An 18,540-nucleotide genomic window follows, 5' to 3' on the forward strand; every position below is an offset into this window, starting at 1 on the left:
GAGAATCAGAGCTGCTGCAGCATCTTTAAGGGATAAAATATGTAGCTGCCTCAGAAGTGGAGTGATAAGCAAGGTCTCATGAAGCAGGCATTCAGAAGCATCTGTAGAATATTGTTTATTTATGCTGTGAACCAAGTCACTGTAAGTAACATATTCTGTGTTTGTAGTTGCTGTCGATAAGCTAGTAATTCAATTATCAGTTAAAGACTTAAAGATAAGACAAGATGTCTTTGGAAGAGCAGTGTAGAAACAAGCCTAATTTGATTATTGCAGCAAATCCATTTTCTGTTCATTGTGAGTTGCAGCAAATTTTATGGTGGTTCAGAACTTTGTACGTTCTTTCTGTTACAAAGGTAGCCACTGGTGTTTGATGTTTTAACTCTGGTGTGAGCCGTGATACCACAGAGAGAAACCTGAAAATGACTGTGTTAAATTATTATGAACCCTCAAGATAATGAATTGATGTGATACTGTTTATTCTACTAGAACTCAAAGTGATTAATGGAATAGAAGTTGAAGTTTTAATCTTTAATTTGTCTATAGGTAAGTATAGTAATTAATGAGGAGGCAAGAAATAATCTTGAGAGTCACCTTGGGCGGAGAATAAGCATGCACGCTGCATTCTCGGGAACCGGAGATGTGATGGTGGTACCTGACCTCTGCCACCACGCGGCAGTTGGGTTTCACCGCCTATCGCTGGCCCCGGCTGGAGGAGGTCTGGCTGCAAAGCGGCACTGCTAATCAGCAGGCCAGCATTGTCACTCTTTCAAGGGAAGGTCATTGTGCCTAAGGGAAAGACAAAAGCACAAATATTCTTTATGCAAAATTAGACCTACAGTTTCAGAAGTTTTCCCAGCACAAACCAAATGTTAGCCTGCAAGTGTGACTGTATCTGCAGTTGACAGCTCCTGTTTTCTGCTTGAAGCTGAGCTTCGGGGAGCAGTGTTCAGTATTTTGCTCAGTGCGAGGTACAGACCCAGTCTAAGGAGGTGACAGGGTGGAGGTACAAGAATGTTTCTTGTTGGTATCTGAGTATTGAAATGGAGAAGGACAGGCCAACCTGAAAAACCATCTGGGAGGATTAATCACTTATCTCCTACCACTTCTCTAAAAAGTGTCTGTTTATTTATGCATAATACACAACTGTGTGTTTAAAATGAAGAACACTGAACAGAATACAAAAGCAAATGAAAAGAAGAGGGTGGAATTAAGGACAGAACACAGGAGTGGTTATACTAATAGATCATTTGTATTCATTATAGATCCACTATAGGTTGCTATGGCAGAACTTGATGCCGTAATTAATGTAGGCATTGTCACCAATATGTGTGTAGTCCTGGCGTGACAACACACAAAAAAACAACAACAAAGTTGACTTTTGTTTCCAAGTAACCTAGATTATATGACATTATAAGACTTGATTCGTTTCTGTCCCTCACAAAAATGGTGGAGGTGTAAATACTGAATTAGAGTAGCACAGACAGTCATACTTTTCAACAGAACAGTAAAATTGCTGACTAGATAAAATCCCAGAATCATCAGAACAGTTCTGGGACTTGCCATACATTACAAAAGCACTGACTAACATGAAAGGCATGATGTATATTCTCTATTTAAACATTTCACATTAAATCAGTTAGGTCTTACAGGCTTAGAGGTTTGAAGTGTCTAGGTATTATGTTATTCTTGAACAGTATTTGAGCTAAATAAGGGTACAGCAGGATATAGGAGAAAGATTTTGCTCACGAGCAATGTAAATGTATTCTTCTGAAGGGACTACAGGGAATTTCTTAGGCACGTGAGACAGCTTCTTGCAGTGAAAATGGGTGTGTGGATTCTCTGGGAATTATAGGATTCCATTAAACGGGAGCGAACCTGTTGTAGGGCGCATTCATGCCTTATCCTGGGTGAGGAAATACTACTGCACAGTGCTGCTTCTTTCCACCAGAATTCCTGTACGCCCTCTGTTCCATACATAATTCAGGTGCAATTACATAATTGAAAGACGATAAAGCCATGCTTACTTTCATATGTTTAAATTACTCAGTGAGCCAGAGTTGGTGTTTGACTTGTCTGTGCTTTTGCTTTGACTTTTTGTGTGGTTTGTTGGAACAGTGGGGACCACAGCCTGATCAGTCAGCATCCATGGAGAACTACTACCAAACTGCTAATCAATACTGATTGTCAGGATTGGCATTGTATTACAAAAATAGTATAACTATATGGCAAAGTTGAATTAATTTGCAGTTGATATTAGAGAATATCAGCATGTTCTGCAGATATTTACTTCTTCTGTTAGCAACATCTTTGTAAAGTATAGCCTTTTCAAGGGAAAGAGCCCTAAATTGATTTCCTTTTGAAGCATACAGATCTCACAGTAAGAATAAAAAACCCTCTGCCTTGAATTGCCTAGACTAGTGCACTTCCTAGGAAGTGTAGCTGTGTAGCAAATGGGTGTGTGTTACATCTGTTTTCTTGTACCAGTCTGCAACAAAGACTGGCTTACACATGGAATAAAATGGAAAAAAATCAGTCTTACATCTTGAACTTTCTCACTGTTCCTTGCTGTTCTGATTTTCTTTTCTTTAGAGCAATAGTTTGTGACTGGACCACATGATAGGATTTCCAGTACTTCCAGTGCTATATTGTGCTCTGTGTGGAAAGCATTTCTTAGGTGCCCTGGGCTTTTTTGTTTCAAACACTGGATGTGTAACATTTTGTATATTTAATCATCATCAAGCATAGTGTTTGGATATGAGCTATTTAGAGCAACTGTCTGCTCTTGCAACCCACTCAGGGCCCTGAGGGAGACCTATGAGCAGAAGTCTCAGATTTCTTTGAGCAATTCAATATTGCCAAATACTTTGGTTTGTTATGGCTGCTAGGTTATGGGATGAAGAAGTACTGGGAAGCTCTGTTCAGAGAAAATTGTGTTAAAAAAAGATCTGTTTAGAGACCCAGAAAAGTATTCAGGAATATGCTGCCTCTCTCTGCTCTGAGCACCAGAACTGTGAAGAAAACAGAACTTACGTTGAGCATGAGGTACAAATCGATATCTGCAGCATCCTTCAAGAACAGAATTGAAAACTAACATCCTTTCAGAAAGAGCCTCTTCTTTAGTTGAACAAGGTATCATATACAGCAATTTTAATAAAGGACCTTCTGGCAAAAAGACTGTAAATTCTAACATCTCCAAACCTTCTATTTATGGGTAAAACAGTGTGTTCCTCAAAATCCACACTGCTCAGTTAAACCTTGCTGCCATGGTTTTTGATGGAGTTACGTAGTCTTTAATAGTCCATGTTAAGCCTTTTCCATTGTATGTTCATAATATTTAATTCCTTCCACTTGCGGGATGTTTTCTCTTCTGTACTTTCCACATTTTTTTTTTCCTTTCTCTCTACTTGTGGGTAGAGCCAACCAACCAAAAGCATTACTTTGTCACTGGACACCTCTCAGGAGCTCCACTACTCAGAATTTGCATGAATACTCCTGTAAACACTGTCATGCCAGGGTTGATTACAACACCAAGCCATCAGTTTGCTGTTGTACTGCATGCAGTCCTGGGCGTGCCCAGGTCTATGACCTGCTTTGCTTTATGGTGTGGATAACCAGTCCATCCTTGGGGACCCTCTGTCTCCAAGGTTAAGTACCTATGCTTATCCCAACCTGTAGTAATTGAGGCATTTTTCTGACAGGTCATTACAAACAGGATTTCACAGCGTGATCATCTCTAGCACAGGGACTCTCACTTTAGTCTTTTTTTTCTTTTTCACACTTTGCTTATGACACCTCCATCTGTTTGCTGTTCTGTGCTTGTATCGTTGCTGTGAAAAAATAAAAAGCAACCACATGTTTTCTTCTCTCTAAAGACAGAATAGATGACATAAAAGTTCCCTCAAAGCTTGCATCATCTAGTGTTTCTAACTCATTGGACAGATGTTACTCAGGACTTCCACCTTCCCTCCATAGTTTTTCTGACCTTCGGCAATCTCACAGTTGTCACAATCTGTGGAAATATGGAAGGACTGAGCTTCATAGCGGCATGCTCTCAGTATGCCTAAACCGCAGCCTACTGTAATTGCTAGCTATCTTTAATTACTTTGCTGGGCTTTGAGTCAGATGGTAGGTGTAGAAGGCATAGTAACTAGCAATCTGTCTGGCTTTTTTTGGCACTTTGACTGCTACCTGTTGTCCCATGAATACCTCAAAACTTCTTTGTTACTCTCCTTTTAATCTTGCCATGTTAATATCTCTGCTTTATGTTCCACAAGCTAAAGCTGCAAAACCCCCTTGGGCATGATTTCTGTGTGCTCCAAACCTTCCCATTGCTCTCAACAGAAATTTTGTCTCCACTGGGCTCCGTGCAGAACAGAAGCACAAGAAATCATGTCTGGGCTTGAAACTTTGGAGCCTCACTTCTAGGTGCTGAAATTACAGGTTTGTATACTCTGAATGGAAGAACTGGCATGGCCTCCTTGCAGACACACACAAATAGATAATTTACACATCTAACTACATGGAGTCCCAAACCTGCTTTTGACTGGTTTGGTTTTCCTTCATCCCCACTTCTTTCTTTCCTTTTTCCCCCTCACTAGTGAGACACCATTAGGGAGCTAAGGAAGAAGAGTGCCATGCTTCTATGATTAATCTGTAGTGACTGAAGGTTGGGATGACTTTTAAGTACTTCTACCCCCACCCCCCCACCCCCTTTTTTATTTTTTTTTGTCCCCTCCCTGTAAATAGTAATTGTCGTGGTATTGCCTTTCAGGCAGGGAAGCCACTATGTCCCAGCCTTTGAACTGGGATGAATTAATCTGCTTCTCTGCTCCTTCACTGTATTTCTCTATGAACGGATACTTGCAGGTTTTGACACCAGTGTTGTCTAATGCAGTAAAAGCCTGGAACTGGTAAAATGTGTGATGTGACAAGAAAGTGTAAGCCTCCCAATGTGTTGCTGTATTTCAGTTTCTACGGCTGCTTTGGGAACAGTTGTCCTGTAGAGAAACAAGCTGGCTAGCACTGAGAAAATGCACAGGCTGACTGCTTCTTTTCTGTCAGCAGGTTATTTTTCTCTTAAATGTTTGTTTTACTTCTACGTTTTATGTTTGTTTTAAAGAGGAGCCCTTGCACATGGGAGGTACAGTATTCAGAAACTGGGAGACTGTATAGAATGTATAGATAACGCCTTTTCTATGTCCATGAATTTGTACCACCTTTCCCTGTGTCTCAGTTCTTCAGCAGCAGGGACTAATCTTAACGGTTGTGCACTGGTGGAGAATTTTGAGTAAGTACTCTGTTTTCCAAAGAGGATCTTTAAAGAGTGATGCGGATTGTAGAATGTTTCCTTTTCATGTAGCTGCATGTTATTGTACTTGAACTGCTTTTTACCTAAGCAATTCACATTAGTTTAAGCACTTGCAATTGCTAAGTTAATATTCTTGATCACGTTAACAACATCTGCTTTGGGAGTTATTGCATTTGCAGTTATGCATGCGAAGCAGAGGGGGAGTACTCTCTTGTGGAACTGTGCTGGTGAGTAATTGGGTAGCAGCAGTAACCTCTTAACCCTGTGGAAATGCAACCACAACAGCATGCCTAATCACGTGCTCTTCCAAGTGAGTTTGTGTGATGTGAATGAAGGTTTTGTGGTGAGGGACAGGCATTTCTGTTATTTTTAGCACAGAGTATGCTACATCATCATCCTCAACACTTTAGTTTGCAAAAAATTGTTTTTCTTGTCATAATTGATTTTGTGCCTTATTAACTGTGGTCCCTCTATGCCAGTATACACAATGACTGTTCTCTGTTTTGCTCAACATTATCTATGTTTTGGATTGTTTTTCAGGATATGAATATATTTTCTTTTCCATATGATGGTGGTATATTGGGCCACAAAGAGGAAAAGCCAATAAATATTTAGGGCTGAGTCAATGTAAGTTTTGCATAAGTTGTTACTCAGCTGCATGTGCCATAGCTGCTGATCTGGTAGGCCAGTCCTGACGCAGGGTCTTGCGAAAAGGCACAGCATTAGGAAAGGAGGTGCCATATTTTCTGTATGTGTTACCTTGAAAGTAGTACATTGTTATTACATTGCTATAGAGGAGCATAATTCAGAGCATTATATGAAAAGTGTAATGGTCAGAGGAGACACAGTAACAGCTCCATCAAATATTGATAAAGTAGGATTATTAATTAGAGCAGGGGTGTAGGATTAAAATGTCCCTGGAGTTTCATTCCCCATTTGATACGAGAGTGCGGTTTTGTGGTCAGAGAGTGGGAAGCTCAGGACAACTGGAATCTTTTCTCATCTCTTCAATGTGTTTGCTTAATGTCCTTAGTGGTTCAGTGGATATATAATGCTATTGACCAGAGTTCATAGAATTATGGTATGCTCCTATGGTGGCACTGCTGAGAGTGAACTTTACAAGGGTCTTTCTGTAAGTGTAGCTTAGTCTGATTTGTAGCCATAAAAAAGAAAAACACCTGTGAACAAGCTGATAATTCGCAGTCCTGTTGTCCTGGAGTCTCATCCTCCTTCAGAGAGCTACATGCTTTGTGAGCTGGTGAAAACACTGGATCAGTACAACGGAGTGGAGAGCGTATGCCGTTGGACCACCTGGCCCTCTGGTGCAAAGTGGAAGATAATATTTTGCTTTTGATGGTGTGTACAGTGCTGAACAAAACAGATATCAAAGCAAAGAGAATGAATTGAATTTCCCAGTTGCACAGCCCTTGTTTAAAAAGAAGCTTTCAAATGTCTCATGCTTGAAAAAGACACTGCAGGTTAGAAATGAAATTTGCTTTTAGAACAATGCTCTGCATTACTAATAACAGCTGAGGTCATTAAAATAGGAAGAATTTCCCTTTGAATTTCTTTTGAACAGCATCTGCATTCTCTGCATCGCTGGTATTAGCTTTTCTTTTCCCACAGTTTTGACCCACCAGGACAGTGCAATAAGGATTTGTTTTCCTCTTTAGGTTCTTCTTGGTTCTATTATTGTACCTAGAAGAAGTGGTGTAAGACCTCTTATAATCATACAAATTCAGTAAATTCATTCTTCCATTCCTATGCACAGTGTGCATTCTTAGCATCCCTCAGTAGGTGTCTGTTTGCGCAGTAGCATTTTAACATTCCCTGTCTGCCCCAAGGCTTTTTTAACTGATAAAACTCTCCAGTCTAATGCATCTTTTTCTTTTTCTCCCCCACCTGCCTTTTGAGTATTTCCCTTTTCTCTCTAGAGCCATTAGATGTTCTGACTATGCACTTCAGGAGATCGATATGCTTTTGGTGTTCAGAGGCATTATCATTCTGAGGCTGTACGACTAGTATGTATTCATCCTATTAACATCTGCTCAAAATTCCCAACATCCCACCACAGCTAACAGAGAATGACCGTTTTGTCCTTGGTCAGGCTCTGTGGATCGGATGCCTGACACCTGGCTTATTGTCGGACAGATTCTGTTTTGCTCTTTGCTTTGTTTTGACCTTATTTCACCCCTGGAAGCTCAGTTTCAGCTGAAGATGGATAAATGAATTGGGAAGCATTGTGTCTGTTGCTGCCATGGCAATTCCTGTATGTTACTGCCCAAATAAGTTATTTGGTTCCTAAATTGTAGGGACCTGTTCTGACCTAACAGGGAGATTCCATCAGCCCACAAGGATGTGCTTGTAATTGAAGTACCATTTTTGTAAAGCAGTAGAAAAAGACAAGAGGTGAGGTCCTCTGCTGGGCTGAATCAGCGAATCAATGTCCTTACTGGCTAATTTAATGGAGGATTATGAGCTTTAAAGTCATGGAAAGAGGATAAACTGTGGCTTTGACTTCAGTGTTAACTTCAGTGGCTATTTGGTGGTGGGAATACAAAGTGTCAGCTTTATGATTTTAACAGAAATTGCCCATAGGGTTAAGTTACTGAGAGGAGATAAACAAGGAAATTGGACTTAGGTATGTATCAGTGTTGAAGTTAATAGCCAGGAGTGGATTCACTGTTTTAAAATCATGTCTGAAGGACATAACCTCCTACTGAATGGGAAGAAATTGTTTCAAGGTAGAAAACCAACGTGTTGATGTTCTCCCATGCGTTTTGGTTGCTTTTGTTTTCTCATCCATGTACTCCTGAAAGCTGGTTGCTGTAATAAGAAGTGCTGGATCAGTTGCATGTAGCGTGTGCTCTTGAAGGCTACTTAGGGTTAACTCTGACAAACAAAGAAAAATTAAAAGTAATCATTAGCTCACTCAAGGGGAAATGGCTGTATGATTCCCCAAGTTATAAGGGGAAATGCTATAACATAAATCCCCATACAGTTGACAGTATTGCAAGTTGATGTTTTACCTTTCTAAGTGAAATGAAGTTGTGAAATCTCAGAAATACTGGGTGCTGTGTAGTGATTAATCTCCATGTTGCATTGTCTGGCTTGAATCAAAGGAAATGCAGAAGCAAAGGGAACCTGTGTTTTAACAAGCTTTACAGGGAGGTAGAATTGGAATCGAAGAAATTTTCATTTAGTCTCATATAGTACAAGTGACAGTGGTTTGTCATTTTCTCAGAGCACACAGATCTAAAGAGATTTTCACCTTGCTTCTTGGATTCCATTTTCTCCAGAGTGGTTGCCCTGCTGACCTTCTGGGAAGTCAGACTAGCAGAAATATGCTAAGTCCCTTGGTTCAGAGCCATGCATTAAAAAGGATTTAGGATCAAATGAAATTTAAATTTTCAGCCAGATATTTTTTTATTTTTTTTAAAGCAGTGATAGGCCCTCATGAAGTATCTGTGACTCACTGAACAGGTTAGCAAAGCTAAAGATCCAGAAAGCAATTCATACACCATTGAGTAATTTCTGCAACTGTTCTACTACTGTGGGGAGCTCACTTCAGCTTGCCTTCTGGTCACAGATACAGAAGAAGAAATTTTTCTGAAGTCATGTCCTGTAATAAAAAGAGGAGGACCTAAAGCTGAGTTGGAAGCAGAAAGATTCATCGTGTGCCCAGATAGTATAGCTAGATTGGCATATGCAGTCATTCCCAAAGCAAATTGGAATTAAATTGCCAGGTTTGTGACTTCTGTCTCATAAAGCATTCAGGTGTAATAAATGATGCTGACAGATTGGCCTTGGCATGGAAAACTTCTTTAAAGATACAAGATGCTGCTTCTTATGGGGGTATATCTAAGGTTGACTTAGTTGCAATGGAGTTTCTCAGGGACAAAATGGATAATGTTCAAATAAGCTGTCCATTATCATGTTACTTTCCAGAAATTACATGTATAATTGGTGAATTGCAAGGCTGGATTGGCATTAGTCATCTGATTTAAAGTATTAAAATTCTTTCCATGTTTCTTCGCATAGTTCTTGGGAACTTTCTGGACCCATCCACTTGAATATTTTGTATACAACCTCATAAGAAATCTTATATGTCTTTCGTCAGAGAAAGGTGCTTTGGTGCTTATTGCGCTGCTTTTATGGAAACAATTGTAAACAGATGAAGCTACCATTGTGCTTTTACTGAGAGCTAACAGTGCTGTACTTCTGTGGTGGTGTTTGGAAGTAGGTTTGAAAAGTTTAAAATGGTTCCCCATATGTTTGCTTCAATCTGCTAAGGTCACTTTCTACTGCAAGCTTTTGAGTGCTTATGTGAATATGGACTCTTCTGCTTCAGACTTTGCTGCTGCTGCTTGCCCTTCCCGCACCTGAGGCCTTTGGCACACAGGACTGATTGCTCTTGAATTCCAGCATGAACAGCAGAGCCCTTCAGCTTAAAAATGCTCCATATAATAAAGTGCCAAACACCTAGAGCTATGCCATTCCCGCTTTCAGTAATGCACAGCCAGACTTGGGTATCACACCTTCTTTTGGCCATTGTAGCAAGAAAGCCAGGTTGGCCTTGCACAATGCAATGTATTGTGTATATGAAAGTTGAACATATCATAGTTGGACTTCTTGGTTATAAATTAAGATTATAGAGTGTGTTTTAATTCAGCATACTATAAAAGCTTCATTTTCTTTTTTCCAGACACCATCAAGTAGATTTTGTTTCAGATATATTGATGAACTCCCGTGCACATTCAGCACACCAGTTAGCAGAGCTAAAGATTCAGACACTTGTGTTGCAGATCAATACTCTGCCTTCTGCAGAAGCTCAGCAGGAGCTTAGTTTGCCTGCTGCAAAACATGAAGTAGAAAACGTGCATAAACCATGCTCCGTAAGAGAAGTGGAACAACCTAGAGCTTCCCTCAGGGCAGAGAGAAATGCTGAAGCCCTAAAAACCTCTGCCTACCCTTGTTTCTGGTACAGTTATGCAATTAAAAGCAGGTGAGGATATTTTTCAGATGCAAACATGAGGGATTATGCCTAATTTAAGCCTGCAAGCATCATAGAATTAAGATGTCTTTGAAATAAATTTTCATTTGAGATTGCTGATACCTTAAGACCTGTAATAGATCACTCATAAACCTTTGCTGTTCTGAAGTTGGGAAAATGTTTAGCATATTGGTACAATTCACCTGTTGTATTTATCATAACTGATGTTGAGCTGTCCAGTTGGCACGGAAGGCGTATTGCCGTAACATGCAGTTGTATAGGTCCCTAGTCCTTGATTTTAGTTTACAGTAATGCAGCAGTACTAATAAGAGAATGAGAGCATTAACTAAATCTGGGATTGTCTCTCAGCTTAGATTGTTTTGATCTGACATTAATGCTGCAGAAGTAGTAATGTAGTTGGCCATCATCAAAACCTTTCTATGCCAGAAGGAAACAGCCAGGAGTATAAGTATATATGCTTGTTAAGTTAAATTTGCTGACTGATGATATTTTCTTTTCTTAAAGAGAGGCCTATGCATACAGAACAGGGCTGGAAGAATTGTTGCCAGTGTGGTGACTATTTCATTATTCAAGTCCTAATTATGAAACAAATTCAGTGTTATTGACATTGGGATGAACCACCATTTGAAGACCATGAGAACAAGATTGAATGCTGTTAACAATTATGTAAAGCATATGTAATTGCATAAAGCAATCTGACAAATGGATGGCTATGGAAACACCAGGATTTAGCATCTCAGCAAAATGAAATGTCTCCCCCATGGTGGTGTGTGCTGCAGTAATCCCTGCAAGGCTGCCAGACCCTCTTATCCAAGCGATACCAGATGCAGCAACTTTTGCACACCCAGTGTAGGTAAGGCCATTATTCTGGGGCATCTGTGAAGAAGAAACAATTGACTCGTGTGGCAGCTTCAGTCTGTGAGATACTCTTAGAACCGAAGTTAACTTTGGGTATGTTTGCTGCTCTGTGTCACAGTCAGTGGTTATGCTAATACCGGTGTGAAACATGGCCCAGAAAGTCGGGAACCTGCCAGCCTGAGATACTGAAAGTAGCTGGATGGTAACATCCCCAGTTTGTGAGTACGGAAATTGAACATATGGCTGTTTCTGTACAGTTGTCCTTTGCCTTCCTGCTGACAAATGTGTCTGTTTAGTTTCCTGGATTTTGTTTGGAGGTAATAGGAGTATTTCTTGAATGGAGTGTTCGTTAAGGTGCTAATGCACAAAAGTGAGTCCCACATCTTTGGCTTCTTGGAGAAAATTACTCCTTCCTCAACGTTTGGCACATCCGTGGTCTGCATCCATTTTATGTCCTGCCACCTACTGTGGTAAGAATGTCCAGTTTTTCCCAGAGGCCTCATTACAGAGCAGACTGCGTGAAGTCTGTGAGAGATTAAAGAGATTGCATCTGGAAGGAAAATGAGGCAGAGCTTGCTGATTTTATGCAGTATTCAAAACTGTCATTTTCATGGCAGAGATAGATGTCATATACAGGATTTTGAGGCTAGACTCTGCTTCAGAACACACAGCTTAAACGGTGCAGCTAGATGTGTTTGCTTTTCAGGTCCAGCTGGGGGCTTTTCCAGAATTCCTCTTTCCCACACCCCCGCCTTTGGCCTTCAGAGTGCAAACTTTTGCATTACAAGGTTCCTTTCACCCGGGCTCAGCTGCAGGGCATAGCTCCCTTCCTTTGGCTCTGACTGTGGGTTCCTTTGGTTCTGGCTGAGCATTTAGCTTTTCCCCTGAAGCCTGCTAAGCGCCCTAGGCACCAGCATGACTCCAGGGTTGCCAGCAATGCAGACATTTGCAACAAACATATGCTAATTCGGACGGTTGCCTTTCAAAACTTTTTTTTTTTTTTTTTTCTCAGGCTGGTAGATCAGCAAACTGCCCAGCACTGCCCTCCGGCGGCGTGAGGGGCTGCCTGGGAGCAGGAGTAGCCGCAGTGAAGAGCGAGCGGTAGTTACAAGCAGGTTGGATCATTTTGACAAAACCAGCAGCAAAAAGGCCTCTCAACAGTGAACACAACTCCAAAACACTGTTAGACCCAGGCAATGTATTGGAGGCGTTTCTTCCTGCTGTAACATTTTACTGCAGAAAATCTTGCCTGAGACCTTTTCTACGCTGTTAGCAGCTTTCTGTTGGCTGATCAACATTCTCATCTTCCCGTCTGCCAGAAGAGGCCCCTTGGAAAGGATTCACCTCCACCGAGGCAGCTGTAAGCAGTGGAAGAGGATCAAAGGGGCTTAAAGTTGACCTGCAGCACTCTAGCGGGGTCTCGTTTAGATCAAAGGGTACGTACGTGGTTAGAGCCTGACTTCTGTAACTCCCTTTAGAGATAAGTTGGCAGAAGTATGGCCCTATCTTTACTACAGCCTAGTCTACGTATGTTGTGAATGGGCTTATGTATGCTGGAGAGGAAGCTATGGCTACTATGCATGTATTGGATATCGTTGTCATGGTTCTTAGAGCTTGCTCTTTTTTTGGGGATGAGGCATATAATGAAGATCTCTGCGCAAGCAGCCAACATTTCAAGGCACAGTAGGTGATTTCAGACTTCAGACAAGGCTGTCCTCGTTTTGTCCCCTCACATTCTGACCCTAGACCTCCTGCAGTCTGCAGACAAATACGGGGGTCTCCCACGAAAAGGCTGATGACACAGATAAGAAAAAGTTCTGCTTAAGATGTCATTTCTCTGTAGAGGTGCTATTCTTTTAAGAAGACTCGGTGGTGTCCCAGCTCTCAGTTAGGGCAGGCTTTCACCGAGGTTTTGGTCGCTTTTTGTAGCTGTGGTTGACACAAGTCGGGCATGTGCGCCCGGGTGCCGGTGGTCCCAGGAGTGCGAGTCTGTTGCCACAGGATGGCGCCGGCTGGCCAGGCTTGCAGGGTGCACGTATGGCAAGTTAAACCCAAAACCTGCGTGTATGAGATCCGTGTTCCACAGTCACTCTTAATCCACACAGGTATTTCCTGTGAAATTCTCATAAGTGTTCATTCTGCTTTTGTCCTACTGGACTGCCAAGCCTCTTCCACAACGCTATAGTTGTATCTAAAATTGATTGTTGTGCTCCAGGGAAGAGAGACTGGGTCAAACTCTGACCATCCATTACATTGCCTTTTTGAGTTATTACATAGCAAGAAATAGCAGGCTTGCTTCCATTTCTCATCAAGCCAATTGTTTAATTGCCACTACCTAGGACCGACCAGTGTCATATGCTCAATACTCCATAGTTTATCAGGCAGCATGATTTACTTGCCAACAGTTCTGATTAGCAATGGTAGGAAACTAAATGTATTGTGTCTAAAAAGTGCAATTAAGATGTCTTGAGACTGGAATTTTTTGTGTGGTTTTTGCCGGGTTTTAATAGCAACTTTAAATTTTTGAATGTGCAGACAAAACTCTTCCTTGGCTCTCCTGACGTGTGGCTGTTGCAGTATGTCACAGTGTTCAGTGTGCTGCGTGACATGGTCCTACAGCATCTCAGGGTGTGTCTAGTTGCATTGGTTTGGCAGCACTGACAATACATGAATTTTTTAACGCTCCTGTTTTCATCAGCGGCCTTTGCTCAATTTGTATGGTGCAGAAGGGACATCTAGTGGCCAGGTGGAAGCATCTAGTGGCCAGATAGAAAAGTGGTGATGATGAATGTTAAGGGCAATAACTTTAGTTATTACAGGCAAGAGCCAACTTGAAGTTAGAGATTGGACCCTGGGGAACCCTCGAGCATTACATCACCAAACTGTGTTTGAACTTTTCAGTTTACAGAATTGGCCTGTGAGTCTGTGGGCTTGAAATTCCAAAACCTGAACTTTAAAAAAATATACCTGGCACTTTTCAGCAGTGATTGGGAGCAGAAGAGCATAGTGAAGCAGTCATTTTTTTGTAAGCTGATTTTCAGTGGAACTGGAAGTTTGTTTCTTTACTAGCTTGACTTGTCTGCAGCCACTGTTACTGTGGGCTCCTTCGTTTATCGTTGTGCCTAATAACCTTCAGAGGATGAAGCTGGGGAAAAAATCAGAAGATTTTGATGCTATTAACTTGTATTGTTCAATTCAGAAAAGTAGATTTGTGTTCAGTGGTGAGGTTCCACAACTGTAAGGAGGGAAGGTGTGGCTGCCTCGGAGGAGAGCCTCATCATGCCTATATGACAGGAGATAGGAATGCCTTTATTCTTACCAGTTTCTGTCTGTGATACTGGCTGTTATATCATATGTCTGAGCTCTGGTATCCAATCTGTAGTATTAGATTATTTTAAGCCCTGTGTGAAGAAAGATTGCAAAACTCATGCAAGCGTACATTGTTCTTTGACTGGAAAGTGCAGGCTGTTTTGCTTAGGTACTTTGCGCAATTCTTTCTGAACTGTTTGTAGAAAAATTATAAGATTGTTTTGTGAAAAGTATACAAAAGAATGTAGAACAAGAAGACAGAAAGGTTCTGCTGAGTACTCCAGATCTACTCTCTCCCTTTTCTCTTAATCCAGCTTGCCTACTGCTGCCCCATTTTCATGGCATGCATTTCCGGCTTGCAAAGTTTCCTGCCTATTGGCTGAGAATAGAAGCCTTGCTGTTCTGCTGTCCTTAAGTCTCTTGTAATGAGTGTTACAGAGACGAAAGCAGCTGTGTCCTTTGGCTCTAGTTTTAATACTATGTTAAAGAGCAGATTATACTGACATTGGACAGCAGTGATGTGGAGGTAGCACAAACCATGACCAGTTTGGGGAAGGCTTTAGCAAGGATGACTAAGGACTTGGAGCTTATGCTTTAGATAACAAATCCACCCAGTTGTGCTCCTTCTTTGTAAATGTAGTCAAGCCTAACAAATCAGGGCCTTAACAGAGTTACATTAGGGTCCTTTAATTGGACTAAGCTGGTTAATACCCACATTGGCTTTTGTGTGCCCAAGGGTCCAGCACAGAAAAGGTCTGCCATTTATGCTGGCAAAATCTCATTAACATTGCAAGCATGAATGTTGGAAAAAAATAAATTCTAATATCCTCACAGGTAGACACTGGATTAAGGTATTTTGGTTATTATAAGGAAGTCGGATGTCTTGACCTATGCAGGCTTCGTTAGCTTGGGTTTAGAGTGACACTAAATGAGCCTTAAGTCCTAGCAGACCACATGGATAGGCTTGCAGTTAACAGTAGTCATAGAGAACATACGAACACTTTTTTTCAAGAGGATCATCCCTTGTAACCTGCTCCAACCCTAGAATTCACTGTGTCCTGGCAGCAGTGCAGGCATGAGAATCTCACCTCTGTCTGTGGTAGGTTTTCACTGAGAACCATATTCTGCTGCCATTTCCCAGTTCCTCATGTCCAAACTCTGTTATGACAAATGCATGAAATGGTACCGTTTTAAAGGTACCCTTCTTAGCATTCCTGCATATGTAGTATTATTGATGTTATTGCCCACATTAGCAGTTGAGTTTGAACCTGTCAACATTAACTTGACAGAAAGACCAAATGAAGACTCCAGAGTACAACTCCATCACTAGCACAAGAAGCTACTTCCTGAGACATTGTCTCAAATGTACTCAGAGACACCAAGAATGTTCCTGTGTTCCTCTCTGGAGCTTTTTAATTGTTCAGCCTCAGCTGTTTTGCTCTTGTCTAAGTCTAGCTAGTGTGTAACAAGTTTTACATAGTTAATGGCTCTGTCAGGGGTATGGGATGCCCCAGGCCATGCAGCACAGCAGTAGCAGCAGAACTGCACCAGACCTAAGCCTCTGTGGGAGGATCTCCACGGTTTTGTATGTGGGGATTTGTTACACTAAATCTGTTTTATGAAAGCTGAGCATGTCCTTCAGGTAGATGTATGAGCCATAAATTACTATGGATAGTTTTATTTCCCAAGTGTTGTGAAGTATCACACTAGTTGACTTACAGAAGTGGCTGTATTCAGACGCGGAAGAATGGCAAATTCTTGCAGTGTTAATTGTGCAATGGATTAATACATATTTGCTTTCATTTGGAAAAGGTGAGTTGTTAGGAGGGTAATTCATGCAGGTGAGGCAAAAAAAATCTGAGCAGAAAGATTCTGCATGTTAGCATTTGGTTACATCCCCTGGCAGCAAAATGAGAGTCTAGAGAGAAATGAGTTCCAGATGGTCGTGGTAGCTGGCAAGAAACTAATACTGAGGCTGATCTTGAGAAAACAGACTGAAGACACCAGAGATGAAAGTGGGGGCAGGGTGGTCCAGATAAGGTTGATAACACATGATATATCATCTTTGGAGCATTCCAAGGCAGGATAGTGAGATGAACCATTTGTTCCTGAATTGCAGTGCTTTGGTGGTGAAAACACTCATGCGGTGACTGTTTTGCTTTCTGTACTGAAGGTAAAAACAATGCAGTAAATATCCCATTTCCCTGCACATGGCCCATCAGCCTCTGTGTGCTCTGCAATGACACTGAGATAATATAAATTACTCATTGTAGGATTGCTGCTGTTTTCATCATGTGCAGCCTAGGTCTGTCTGCACCTATTCCTTGTATCTTGCATATTTGTTCAAACTAGGAATGTGTATGGTACCTTACCTGCCTTCTATTTTTAGTTGTCAGTGGAAGGGTGAGCCAATGTACGTAATTCTCATTACAGTTAATTTAATCCAATTGTGATGTGGATTTAGAGGTACTTAGTAGGTCACAACTGTGTGTGGGCTCTGTCTTTTTCCAGTTACTGTCATAAAACAATGGACACTGGTAATTTTTTCCACTTCTAAGACTAAACAGGTGCATCTAAAGGTGGTGATGTGATTTGGTTCTTGTGTTATGCAGATACTTCTCCTGCTGATCTCTAACTGTTCTTTGGAAGAGGAGTTCACATACATTTTGTGGGTTCATATGTCTTTTGGGCTCACATATCTCATGATGTATGAGGGAGCACTGAAGACTAATGTGGACTAACTCTGCTCTTTGGGATTAACAGTGTGGTTTTGTCTCCTGTCTTATTTTATCTTGAACAAAGCAGCCTCTATCAGAAAATAGTGATTGATCCTTGCCTGGAATTTGTAAATATGAGCTGGTACAGAAGCCTTGGTGCTAGAAATGCCCCCCAGCCTCCTCAGTCTCCAAGCCAGTTCTGAGCTCCTGCCACAGCTATGGAGGAGACACCAGGTTTGTTTTCTTCATCGTATGGGGGGAGTTAAAAAAACAGAAAGCACCCCCACCCACCCACCCACCCCCCCCCTGTGGCCCTCTCTGCCTTTTTGCCTTGTGCTGTGAATCTCCCAGTTCCTCGATGGTTTGCTGCCTTTGACAGTCCCGGGTTTTTCGGGGCGGACCTGTGAGCCTCCCGCTGCCGTGCTGTGCCCTGCCCTGCCCTGCCCTGCCCTGCTCGCCGCGGTTCAGTCCGTGCGATCCAGGCAGAGTTTTCCCTTTGCTCCGGGAACATGAGTGCAGCATTCGGGAGTGGACGGGGACTCTGTCCACCGTGTCAGTGCTAGTCCCCAATTCGGCAGAGCATGGAGCGGGTGCCTGTAGTAGAGAGAATTCTCCAAAGTCCGTGATGTGGGGAGAGCTGGTATTTGCTAGTTTCCAACTACTGTTTCTCCCCAGAGGTTTTTAGAACAGCCACTCTTAGACTTGTCATGGAATTAAAGAAAACTACCTCCAGGGCGTACAATGCTGCTCTCCTGCTGCCACTTTTCCTCTTATTTTGGGGTAAGTTTTTGTCTTCTGTGCCTGATTCTTACCCAGCTACTATGCAGTAACTTTGGATCAGTTCTGTGACCTGCCCTTGTATTGCAAAGGTAACTGAACAAAATGTCACCCTCACAGTTAGATTTGAAGCCTGAACACTTCTTGTCTGAAAGGTAAACAGGCATTTCATTCTAGATACGGTTTTCTTTCTATTTATTTCTTGTCTCCTTCTGTTTTTCTCCCTGTGCACGTGCAAATGTAGGCATTTATTCACAAGAGCTAAAAGTGTGTGCACTTTCATGTAATTAAGTATTCAGCTATTACAGTAACCATTTTCTCCATTGAAAAGTTCTGAATGTTATGATTGTGCCCATAGAAGAAACACCAAACTTTATTTCCATTCTATACGCTTTACAAATACATCTAGGCAGAAGAGGAGTGTACCTAGGGGGTGTATACTAATACATTGAAGTGCCAGATACCTCTGGTACAAAATGTGGAGGAAGAAGGCAGCACGTGAGATTCTCACTTAGAAATTTTGAAGAAAGCAGATCCATATTGAAAGTGCAAGAAGT

At 41.6% G+C, this 18,540-nt stretch overlaps 1 protein-coding gene across 7 annotated transcripts in view; it reads left to right on the forward strand.

Annotated features, from left to right (window-relative positions):
- CRB2 (crumbs cell polarity complex component 2) overlaps nucleotides 1-18,540 on the forward strand; it is a 73,050-nt gene that overhangs the window by 15,254 nt on the left and 39,256 nt on the right. For 5 of the 7 annotated variants that reach the window (XM_040606500.1, XM_040606501.1, XM_040606497.1 and 2 more), the window contains exon 1: nucleotides 17,722-17,986. The exons of the other annotated variants lie outside the window; for them this stretch is intronic. In XM_040606500.1, coding sequence (XP_040462434.1) covers nucleotides 17,914-17,986 — 73 coding nt within the window. In that variant the 5' untranslated portion in view covers nucleotides 17,722-17,913. Of the gene's footprint in view, nucleotides 1-17,721; nucleotides 17,987-18,540 lie in introns of those variants that run through there. 7 annotated transcript variants of the gene reach the window in all.

Source organism: Falco naumanni, chromosome 9 (genome assembly GCF_017639655.2).
Source record: "Falco naumanni isolate bFalNau1 chromosome 9, bFalNau1.pat, whole genome shotgun sequence".
NCBI lineage: Eukaryota > Metazoa > Chordata > Aves > Falconiformes > Falconidae > Falco > Falco naumanni.